Here is a 12,360-nt window from a genome sequence, read left to right on the forward strand (position 1 = left end):
GTGTGCGTGCGCGCATACGATCGCCCGCGCGTGCGTGTGTGTGTGTGTGAGCGTGTGAGAGAGAGAGGGAGAGAGAGTGTGTGTGTGTGTGTTGTATTGTGTTGTTGTTTTGCTGCGCATGTGCATGTGTGTTCAGAAAAATACAAATTGTTGTTACACACACACACACAACTGCGTTGACAGAAAGGAAGGATGGAAGCTCACACAGGAGTGAATCCTATGTCTCTGGTAATCAACGTGTGCTTTACAAATCCTATTTTCACAGTTGTTTTACACCATCAAGTGTTGATGATAATCATTGTCAAAATAACGGAAGCCGTTGTAACCATAGTGATATATATATATATATATATATATATATATATATATATATATCGGCAGTTGCTCGTGTTAACTACTCTCTTGTTGGGTTTTTTTGTTATTGTTTTTTTTTTCTTTTCTTTTCTTTTCTTTTTTTATATAAACTTTTGCCAAATGTGAGATAGGTCGGAGCTGTATAAATTCGTGAAAACAAATGATTATTAATATATTGAATTTTTATTATCTGCAGTCGTGTGTGTGTGTGTGTGTGTGTGTGTGTGTGTGTGTGTGTGTGTGTGTGTGCATGCATGTGCGCGCGTATATTTATGTAGTGTGTGCGCGCGCATATACACATATGGTTGGGTAGGGGGTTGTTTATAAATGCGCGAGCGCGCGCGCGCGTGTGTTTATTTGTCTGTTAAATCTATGAGCGCGCGTGCATGTGCGCATGCATGTGCGCGTGCCGTTGCTGCAGATTTTCTGCCCCTCAGGCAATAAATGATATTTAGCAACAAAAAAATAAAGCATTATATTGTGCGCATGTACATTGACTGTCACGTCAGAACAGGTTTTGGTGCATATACATTGATTATATGTTACATTATAATCATTATTATATTTTGTTATAAGCTTCGATCCATGCAGTCAGTGATTATATGTTACATTATAATCATTGTTATATTTTGTTATAAGCTTCGATCCATGCAGTCAGAAAAAAAGCAGTGTTATACTTACTCTTTCCGTTTAATCCTATCATTTTAGGGATACAGAATCACGTTGACTTCTTTTTCTTTTTTTTCCTTCCGATATGATTGTTTGGTTCCCAGGGAATTTATACCTGCAAATTTTGTTTGCTGTTGTTGTTGCTGGTGAAGGTGGTCTTTTTTTTTTCTTTTTTTGTTTTGTTTTGTTTTGTTTGCTTGTTTGTTTTTTGTTTTTTCTTTCTTTGTCATTTCATGATTATACATTATGGATGAAGGGTATTTTTTTTCTTGAACTGAACATAAACTGTACTCCTTCTGTGGAAGAGAAGTTAATATTATTACAAAACTTGAGCAGGATAGGATCGTGTTTTTCATAATCATAATTATTCAAATATTTATGGTGGAGTAATGGGTTGTATCATGCTTTTCGTTCCAGTATCATTTTAGACAGTTTGAAATAAAGACTTTCTTGAAGAGAAAGAAAAATGTATGTGTGTGTGTGTTTGAGTGTTGGTGTGTGTGTTGTGTGTGTGTGTGTGCGTGTGTGTGTGTGTGTGTGTGTGTGCGTGCGTGCGTGTGTGTGTGTGTGTGTGTTTATTGTGCCTTGAATTGAAATAGATGATTCACATGGTCAGAACAGTAACAGTCAAATGCTGTGTCAGGTCACAAAAGGAGAGAGAGAGAGAGAGAGAGAGAGAGAGAGAGAGATATTCTACATGCATATTCTATATTACACACACGCGCGCGCGCGCACACACACACACACACGCACACACACACACTACACACACACACACACACGCACACACAGCACACACACACACCACTCACACACACCACACACACAACCCCACCCCCACCCCCGCCCCCAAACACACACACACACACACACACACATGCTCAAGCTGACACACCAGAAGGGTGAAGAGTTCAAAACGTCCCATGATAAACAATAACACAGGACAATGTGTTCAGTGTTTGGAGGTCTTGACGTCATCTATTGGTGGAGAGGTCTCGGCTGACGACGGGCGCAATAGCCGAATGGTTAAAGCGTTGGACTTTCAATCTGAGGGTCCCGGGTTCGAATCACGGTGATGGCGCCTGGTGGGTAAAGGGTGGAGATTTTTACGATCTCCCAGGTCAACATATGTGCAGACCTGCCAGTGCCTGAACCCCCTTCGTGTGTATATGCAAGCAGAAGATCAAATACGCTCGTTAAAGATCCTGTAATCCATGTCAGCGTTCGGTGGGTTATGGAAACAAGAACATACCCAGCATGCACACCCCCTAAAACGGAGTATGGCTGCCTATATGGCGGGGTAAAAACGGTCATACACGTAAAAGCCCACTCATGTGCATTCGAGTGAACGCAGAAGAAGAAGAAGGTCTCGGCTGACACACCGGGGAAAAAAAGTAAAAAAAAAAACCACTAAAAAAAAACAAAAAAACCCGTGCATTTTAATCACGAAATACACGTGCAACACGGCGTGAGAGTTTCAGGTTTGTGAACTCGCTCACACAAGAGGCTCAGAGAGCAGAGAGGCCAGTTTGAAAAAAAAAAAAAAAACAGAACGAAGACACCTTCATAGTGCACAAGGTGGGCTTGGACATGAGAGTGGAATGGTTGTGGTGGCAAAGAAACACAAGTCAGATTCTGGCAACCATTCTAACAACAACAACAACAACAAAAATGGAAACGGGACTCCAAGATAGATTTCTCAACACTGTGGATGAAATGGGAAAAAAAGAAGTAAACTGTGCTAAAATTGGATATTACCACTGTATACTATACATTCTTCAGCTTTTTTTTTTTTTTAATTTTCTTTACAGTGTAGAACAACTGCTCATTTTGTGAACATGGACTGGGAATTCAAAGTGGGTGGTGAGCGGCATAGTTCTCCTTCAGTGTGTACAAGAGGGACCTGTGTGTGTGGTGGCGGTGTATTCCTGAAACATGGCGGAACGTAGACCACTACATCGTATTGCAAGAACTCACTCCCCCGCGCCTGTTTTAATTAAACACACACACACACACACACACACACACACAGCTGCCTGCAACCCCGTCATGTGGAGTGGGAAGAAAACATACGACTCGACATCCAAAGACTTCGTTCGACTGGTGTGTGACCGCCCTCCTGGCGAACTAACATCGATGGTTCCCTGTGGACTGCCGATGCTGGAACTGCGACAGACGAAGCTGGCTGGGGGACTCGGAATGAGCGGCGTGGCAGTCATGCCAACTGAAACGGTGCAGATGATGAGGCAGGAAAAAAAGAGACTTCCTTCGAAATGATTTTCCCGTGGATGATATACACAATTATGGAGAAGTGTGTGTGTACATGCTGCGCTGATGCCGATGGATGTTCACTTTGCACGCGGGGAATCCACGGATATAAGGTAAGGCGTTTCTCCCTCCTCCCTCCCTTCTCCCCTTCTCTCTGCCCCCCCCCGCCACCCCCACCCCCACCCACACCCCCGCCTCCCCGCCCACCTTTATGCCCTCACCCGTTCAGTAATTTGTTTTTTGAACAAAGTTTGGTTCAATCCTATGAGGTGAGCGTAAAATCAGTTCTGTTTGTTTGCTTCTTTTTTCTTGTTTATGTTTGTTTTTGTTGTTTTGTTGTTGTTGTTGTTGTTTTTGTAAAGTACTATTTTAGCATCCTGAATGATTGCACCTATTTTACCGGCAATTTCTATGCATGTGTGAAACGATATTACCATAAGTTGATGTAGCCCATTTTCAGTGGATTTCGACTCTCGTTTTGAGCGTAATTTTACTCAACTTTGATGCGGATTCAATCGTGCCTCCATTTTGCTTTTTTTCCGTTTCTCGTCCCACAAACCATGGACATGTAACCAATAAGTGAAATACTTTAGGATGCTGAAATAGGAGGATAACACACACCGCGCACCCCCGGTATAGATTTGGTATGGTCCCCACCCGGCTAAATCCAGACTGAACCCTCGTCCATGCCATATCTACCCGCCTTTTCTTTTTTTTTCTTTAAGAAATACTTCAGAAAGGCACACAAATATTCAAATCAAAGGAAAATGTGAAAATGGCGGGGGGGGGGGGGGGGGGGCACTTTGGGATATTCCAGAATCCCTCATCCCCCCACCCACTGGTGGTTATTTCTGGGATATCCGAGACTTACCCTCTTAATTGTCGAGGAGGGTGTGTGTGTGTGTGTGCGGCGGTAGTTCTGGGACATCCCAGAAAATATCCTCAGGGGAGGATGTGGGGTGGGGGGGGTTAAGTTTGGAGATCCAGAAATAGCCCCGGAGGTAAAAGTTCAGAGAGCGGTGGGGATGGGGGGTGGGGGTTTAGACACGTGTCTTCCCCTCCACTCCTCTGTGTGACTGGCGGAGTAAACGTCCACACCTTGTTGCGATCACTGCTCATTCCGTTTTGATGGGAAAAAATTGTGGATACTGGCCATACATATATGCGCAAGCGTTCTCACGCATGTCTGTTTGTGTGTGTTTCTGTGTTTGTGTGCACTCGTTCACGTGCACACACACACACACACACACACACACACACACACACACACACACATAAATAGACGCATATACACACACGTGTGCACTCGCGTGTGCGCTTATGTGCACGCACACACGCACGAACATACACGTGTGTGCAAGAATACATGCACCCTCACATACAGACATGCGCACAATCAGATCAACTCTCGCTCTCACACAATCACACACACACACACACACACACACACACACACACACACAATCTTCCAGTGGGCGCGTGTTCGTTCGTTATTTAGTTTAGAGTGTTTTCTACCAAAAAAATGCATAACGTAACATGCAATTAGATTTAACAGTAACAATATTCAAAATGGTGGTAATAATCAGAAACCATGAACACAATACTGAAGTACCTAGAATAGAATAGAACAGAATAGAATATGTCTTTATTACCAAGTGTACCGAGGTCACAAGGAATATTAGGGGGGTGGGGGGATGATACATAACAAGATACGAACATGTTGAAAATCATACACACACACACACACACACACTCTCTCTCTCTCTCTCTCTCACACACACACACACACACACACACACACACACACACACACACGAAGCGACCAGCTCAACGTGTGCACTGTAAAGATGACATGTCGTACAATAGTCAAACGTAGCTCTTCTGTTTTGGAAGGCACCAGGGAAAGTTCGTCTGCTCATTATTTTCACCGTTTTGTCGACGTTCGAAAATATCCCATGGTCTATCTGGATCTGGATCTGTACGTCTCCGAACCAATTTTGGTTATACTGCAACGGAAAAACAGGGAGAGCGTTTTGTAGAGGGTGGTGAGCCGTTGTTGTTTCCTACGTTCTTGCAGGGGTGGAAGGCCCAGCTCATGGAGCATCTTAACACAGCCCTCTTATCTAGACCTGTAGTCTTTCTTGATGAAGTGAGCTGCTTGCCGTTGTACTCGCTCCAGCCGATCAATATCCTTCTTCAGGTACGGATCCCATACCACTGCGCCGTACTCCAGCACTGATCGGACAAGAGTGATGTAGGCCAGTCGGGACACTCCTGGGGGCAGTTCCCTAGGTCACGCCTCAGAAATCCAAGCACAGACCAAGGCCCACTTACAGATGTTGCGGATGTGGGCTGACCATTTCAGATCCGAGGAGATGAGGGCACCAATGTGTATATTGTGGTTTACATGCTTCAAAACCTCTCCACAGATGGTGTAGAAATAGGACGTGGCCTTGATTGGGAGGACATAGCACTTCTGTGCATTGAACCTCATGCCCCAGTCGTTTGCCCATATTTCTAGTCTATGGAGGTGTGCTTGGAGGATGAGGTGGTCTTGGAAGGAGCGTATCTCTCGGTAGAGCAGGCAGTCTGCGAACAGGCGTACCTTTGATGTTACAGTAGCAGGGAGGCCGTTTATGTGGCACAGGAACAGCAATGAGCCTAAGACTGTACCTTGGGGCACTCCCAACTCGACTGCAACCTCCTCAGAGGATTCCCCCTCCAGAACCGCCCTCATAGTTCTTTTGGTCAGGAAGCTTGTTATCCACTGGTAGACAGGCCCTCTGATGCCGTAGTGTTTCAACTTGTGGAGGAGTTTGGTGTGGGGCACTGTATCGAAGGCCTTGCTGAAGTCCAGGATCATGACGTCAGTCTATCCCTGCTTCGGTGGACTCAAACAACTCTTGCGTTGTAGTGAGCAGTTGGGTTTCACAGGAATAACCAGATCTGAAGCCATGGTTCTTGTCAGTGAGGATGTTATACTTTTCCAGATGTTCATGCAGGTGATGACAGATATGTTCTGGCAGTTTGCAGGCTACAGAAGTTAGTGATATGGGTCTATAGTTCTCCGCTTTATTTCTGTCTCCTTTTTTTTAACACACCGGATACATTTGCTGTTAGCCAATCATCCGGAAGACATCCAGTGGACAGGGAGTGGTTGAAGATGCAGGTTATGGCTGAGGCTAGTGTCTGCCAGCAAGTCTTTAGGACCTTACTGGGGATCCCATCTGGTCCACAAGCCTTCGAGGGGTTGAGGTTTCGCAGAAGTTTCGCGACTCCTTCTGTATTGATGGTCAGGTCGTCTTGATAACCTCCAAAAAGGCTTGCTGTTGTTCTCTCTCATGCCTTCCTCGATGGACTTGGTGACGTACAGCTGTTCTGCCTTCCTCGTGGCCCTCCTACATTCCTTCTTGCAAAATGTGTAGTTTGTCCAGTTCTGTGTCTTCTTGGCCCTTTTTATACAGCCTCTTCTTCTTTTTCAGGAGTTTGTGGATGTCCTTGTTGATCCATGGGAGATCATTCCTGTTCCTCCAGAGTGCAGATGGGACATGCTTCTCTACGGTAGTCAGAATAGTTTGTTGTTGTTTTTTTAATCCTCCCAAAGACTGTTTACATCAGCTCCTCCCTTTTTCTTGGTTTCCAGTCTCTCTGGTAGAGGTTGCAAGTCTCTGTCAATGTCCTCCCACTTTGCTTTTGAGAAGTACATCTTCCAAGCTTTCTGGAGTTTATCTTGCTCACTGAGATCATGGAGGTTTCGATGGGGCATATAAAAGCATCCAAAGAGGAGATCTCCCCCTGCCTGGAGATGAACTTTTGCCCATACCGCCTAGCAGTCACCCTTGAGGTCTTTACACTCTGAGGATACAAAGCTCTTGTGGATTAGAATGAAAACTCCTCCGCCAAATCAATTGTGGTCATTTCGGTAGGGCTCGTAGTTCCCTGGAAAGATCTCTGCAGAGAAGATGCCTTTATCCAGATGGGACTCTGTTCCAAACACAACGTGTGGTTATGTTATTTATCATTGCAGCTAGCTCAGCACCCTTTCTGGGCACACTCTGACAGTTAAGGTTTAGGATCCTGAGGTTTAGTTTTCTCGGTAGGTCATAAACATGGCTGCTATGGTTATTTTGTCCATCTTGACCAAATGAGGGCTGCTTGCCTTGGGGGGAGGTGCCTGGTGCTGAGTGATCTTCAGCAAACGAAATGATGACCCACGGTGTACATACGCACACACGGCGTTCATGCACGAGGACGTCTGCATAATTATTATGTTGACCTGGGCGATTGGGGAAAAAATATCTCCACTCAACAAGACGCGGCCGAGATTCGAACCTAGGACCTTAGGACTGGACGTCCAGTGCTCTGGGTCACCTGGCTATCGCGTCCATCCAATGCCGTGGTTGACCACTGATTCGTGAAGCGATTTCACACTGCACGGTTTAGCTGTTCTCAGTGCTGAAGCAATCTACGGGAAATAACTCTTTTATTCTGGAAGTCGGGCTAAAGAACTATTGTTGCTTCCCTTCAATCAGCTTACCCCACCACTCAGTGGAAAGAAGCACGATTTTTTTTTTTTTTTTTTTTTTTAACTCTTCCCTCTGGTACCAGACCTTGAGTTGAGGTCTGGGTACTGATCTCTCAGATAATACGATAAACCGAGGTCCTGTGTGCAGCATGCACTTAGCTTACGTAAAGAGAAACCGAATGTGGGGGCGTTTCTGGCCAAATTCTGAAGAAAAATCCTCACTTTGATAGCAAAACTTGCAAGCAAAAACCAAAAAAAGGGGAAGGGAATATACGGATACTGCCGCACTGTAGCGACACACCTTTGGCGGACAGACTAACCCGATTTTCACCCAGAAATATGTTATAAATACGTGAGAGGTAAAGGGGAGTTCTCTACTGAACCTTACCCATTCATTCATTCATTCATTCATACATCGTAAATTGTGCAGCTGGAATACAGTATTGTTGCAAAAAGTGAAATTCTGTATTGACCATTGATCCATGCCATGTGGTACAAAAAAGCACTGAATTCCTAAGAACTGAAGAAGATATATATATATATATATATATATATATATATATATATATATATATATATATATAGCAAACAAGAGGCTTGATAATTTGATGAACACAATGTGATATACAAAAGCACCGACATGCCAAGAATTGAACAGTCAAAAATATATCATCAATACAAGCGATTACTTATCTGAACGAAAAACCAAAAATAAAACCAATAAAAAGAGGGTGTGTCTGTGTGTGTGACAGACAGAGAGAGGAAGAGTATGTGGTTCTTATTACACGCATTAAGTTACTGTAAATCAGCTTTACGTCGCGAATTACGTGCAGTGTACACATCACCGACAGTTGACGTCACACAGTGTCATGACTTGTTCCAAATGCTCACCGGGTTTTGTTTCGTTGTTTTTTGTGTGTTTTTGTTTTGTTTTGTTTTTGTTTTGTTTTTTGGGGGGGGGGGGGTTCAGCTACAGACTTCATAAAAAAAGCAAAAACAAGTTCGAGACCACTTCATAAAAGATCTTGTGTCTGCAAAACAAAAATCAAAAACAAAACACAAAATTAGACGGTTTGAATTAAGCAGGCTACAGTTTAGTCCGCCTACACTGGCATCTCGCTGAATACACAACTCTTCTTAGGTACATGTGTATCGTGAAAAAAAAAAAAAAAAGACTGCTCGTGTTGTTGGGTCAGAATATCAGATCAAAGTGCCAAGTTTAGAGAATTAAAAAAAATATAAATATAACAGTAAATGCAGTTTGCATATAATTTGGTTTCTTTTTAATTTTTGTGCCCATCCCAGAGGTGCAATATTGTTTTAAACAAAATGACTGGAAAGAACGACGAATTTTTCCTATTTTTATGCCTAATTTGGTGTCGACTGACAAAGTATTTGCAGAGAAAATGGCAATGTTGAAGTTTACCACACACACACACACAGACAACCGAACACCGGGTTAAACATACTTACTTTGTTTACACAAGTGAGTCAAAAAATGGGGAAAAAAAAGGTTTGGAAACTTTATTCTTAGCCAAAACTTATTTTGTGGCTTATTATTGATAGCTGTTTGTGCTTTTGGTCATTGTCTAGAGGTAACGCGTCCGCCTAGGAAGCGAGAGAATCTGAGCGCGCTGGTTCGAAGCACGGCTCAGCCGCCGATATTTTCTCCCCCATCACTAGACCTTGAGTGGTGGTCTGGACGCTAGTCATTCGGAGGAGACGATAAACCGAGGTCCCATGTGCAGCATACACTTAGCGCACGTAAAAGAACCCACGGCAACAAAAGGGTTGTTCCTGGTAAAATTCTGTAGAAAAATCCACTTCGATAGGAAAAAAAACAAACTGCACGCAGGAAAAAAATACAAAAAATGGGTGGCGCTGTAGTATAGCGACGTGCTCTCCCTGGGGAGAGCAGCCCGAATTTCACACAGAGAAATCTGTTGTGACAAAAAGAGAAATACAATACAATACGATACAATACCATAAACAAGTGGAAGTGGAGCAATGCAAAAAAGTACCTGTGGTTTATGAGTGATACTCGTTATATAGGCTGCATATACCACTGCTTTCTGAAAATTAAGCATAATAAGGAGGCTGTGCAGCCCGCTTCAGTGCTGGACTTTTCGTCGCTCGCAGTGTGAGAAGTAGGTCACAATTATGACGACACGGACAGCCCACCACCGTAGCTGGCTTCTCTGAGTTTGTACTGCTTGTGGTCAGACAACTTTTCAGCAGGGTTTATAAATGGATCAGTTCGATTGTGGCAGACATATGAAGAGAACCACGCTCAAAGTAAACATAGAAGATTACAGCAAATAATGGGTGTAATTATAAAAATCCAATATACCTTGTAAACTTATAAAAAATAGTCGCCGAAATTTTTTCAAAATTCTTTCGTCAAAACATGAATTTCCACGACGAAATTTAGTCTTCCAGTGATCGGGGGGGGGGGGGGGGGGGGGGGGAGAAAAGGAGGCGCGCATGCGCACATGGTTCTTGTCAAAAATAACCGGAGAATCCCGATGAAAACCCGACGAAAGTGGGCCTGCACACCCTCCCTAATATCACTGTGCCCTTAGGAGAAAACCATGCAAGATCCAAAGTGGTCCTTAGCGGGGGTTCCCCCCCCACGCCCCCTGTATCCGAGTGTGTCTTTCATGCAAATCTGGTGAGAGTTCGCGAGGGTATTTCTGGTCTCTTTTCATTTGATACTACTAATCTGAGCAAATTTTTTCCCACCACAAATCCCGCAATTTTCTTTTTCTTGGTCAAAAGTGAGTCTTATTGTGGTGTTTAATTTCCTCCAGAAGATTTTTTTTCTATCTCCTGTATGCAGCAAGAAGATAAGTCGTTGAACTGTCAGCCGTTGCGTCGGAATCCGAGTCTTCCTCCACGTCTGTGTTCTGGTTTTCTTTGGATTGTGTCCCCTCCGCCCATGGCTGGAGCGAGGCATCTGCCAGGATCCCGAAAAGAGCACAGGCCACAAAGTACATCACGCCTGACAACAGGTACACTGTCTGCCACGATTCCAGACTCTGGAACAATTTCATTGAGAGAAAAAAAAAGTCAACAAAATGTTCTAACTTATGACTACACGCACGCACGCACGCACTCACACTCACACTCTTCTTCTTCTTCTTCATCGTTCGTGGGCTGCAACTCCCACGTTCACGCGTAGGAACACGAGTGGGCTTTTATGTGCATGACCGTTTTTACCCCGCCATGTAGGCAGCAATACGCCGTTTATACACACACACACACACACACACACACACACACACACACACACATATATATATATCTGTATCTGTATGTATATATATATGTATGTGTGCACGCGCGCGCGCGCGCGCACACACACACACACACACACACACACACACACACACACACACACACACATTATATATATATATAGAGAGAGAGAGAGAGAGAGATGTATGTATGCATATGATATACATATATGCATATATATATATAGACAGACAGATGGTTTTAGTTTTTTTCCCCCCTACAATAATGCAACTATTTCAACGTTATGCTTGCTTTGTATTTGAGAGGAAGTGAAACAAATTCCGACATTGGAACAATTCATTGAAACAAACAAAAAATGGGCAGCAAAGTGTCCAAACAATTATTTTTTTTCCACAAAAATTACACCAGGATTAGCAACCTTTTGTTAAATAGTTATCACATTTTTTCGAGAGGGAGTAAGACAAAGTGAGATTCTGGAGCAGATCTATTGACACTAGTGAAACAAAGCATCCAGCCTAGATTTTTATCACAAAAAAATATATGCCAGTTAATTTCAATGTTATGCTTACTATGTATAAGGGCATGCTGCACACGAGAACTGGGTTCATCGTCTCATCAGAAAGACTAGCACCCAGACCACCACTGAAGGTCTAATGGAGGGGAGAGTAACCAAACGAACAAAAAGTCCCGATCCTTACGATTATGAGAATTGAACCCGGGGACAGCTCGCTCCCCCTGCGTGGGCGCATTGTCACTCGGCCACGGCACTGACTGTCCGATCACATTCACTCTGGTCAAAGTGAGCCAGAGCCCCCTGCTCTACTACTACAGGGTACGGGACATGACAGAACAGCCCACCTGGTACTTTCCAGCAGTCATTGAGATGAACGTTGAAGACAGCGTTGCTGCCAGATTTGACACGGTGATCACGATTCCATACACGATTCCAGTATACTGCGGTGTCATGTCTGACATAAGAGGGTTGAAACCTGAACGGGGGAGAAAAAATATATATAAAAAGGGTAAGGCCATGGATGTATTGGTTTTTGTCCTTATTTCCTTCGTCAAAACTTTACTTTTTTTTATTAAAAATAAATTTAAAAAAAAAAAGAAGATATCTTACCCGCAAAGAGATCTTACCCACGGAACCAAAGAGATCTTACCCACAAAAGATCTTACACACCAAGATATCTTACCCACGTTAACAAAGAGATCTTACCCCCGGTACCAAAGACATCTTACCCACAGAGATCTTACCCACGGCACCAAAGAGATCTTACCCACAA

At 43.7% G+C, this 12,360-nt stretch overlaps 2 protein-coding genes across 2 annotated transcripts in view; one reads left to right on the plus strand and one right to left on the minus strand.

Moving 5' to 3' along the window:
• Positions 1-3,342: 3,342 nt before the first annotated feature.
• LOC143284818 (uncharacterized) overlaps positions 3,343-12,360 on the plus strand; it is a 55,043-nt gene continuing 46,025 nt past the window's right edge. Inside the window, exon 1 of the mRNA XM_076591866.1 lies at positions 3,343-3,404. Coding sequence (XP_076447981.1) covers positions 3,358-3,404 — 47 coding nt within the window. The 5' untranslated portion in view covers positions 3,343-3,357. The remainder of the gene's footprint in view (positions 3,405-12,360) is intronic.
• Positions 10,519-12,360, minus strand: part of LOC143284817 (putative vesicular glutamate transporter eat-4) — a 17,253-nt gene continuing 15,411 nt past the window's right edge. Inside the window, exons 8-9 of the mRNA XM_076591864.1 lie at positions 11,933-12,063; positions 10,519-10,854 (exon numbers count right to left, since the gene is read on the minus strand). Coding sequence (XP_076447979.1) covers positions 10,639-10,854; positions 11,933-12,063 — 347 coding nt within the window. The 3' untranslated portion in view covers positions 10,519-10,638. The remainder of the gene's footprint in view (positions 10,855-11,932; positions 12,064-12,360) is intronic.

The sequence above is a fragment of the Babylonia areolata genome, chromosome 8, assembly GCF_041734735.1.
Source record: "Babylonia areolata isolate BAREFJ2019XMU chromosome 8, ASM4173473v1, whole genome shotgun sequence".
Taxonomy (NCBI): Eukaryota; Metazoa; Mollusca; class Gastropoda; order Neogastropoda; family Buccinidae; genus Babylonia; species Babylonia areolata.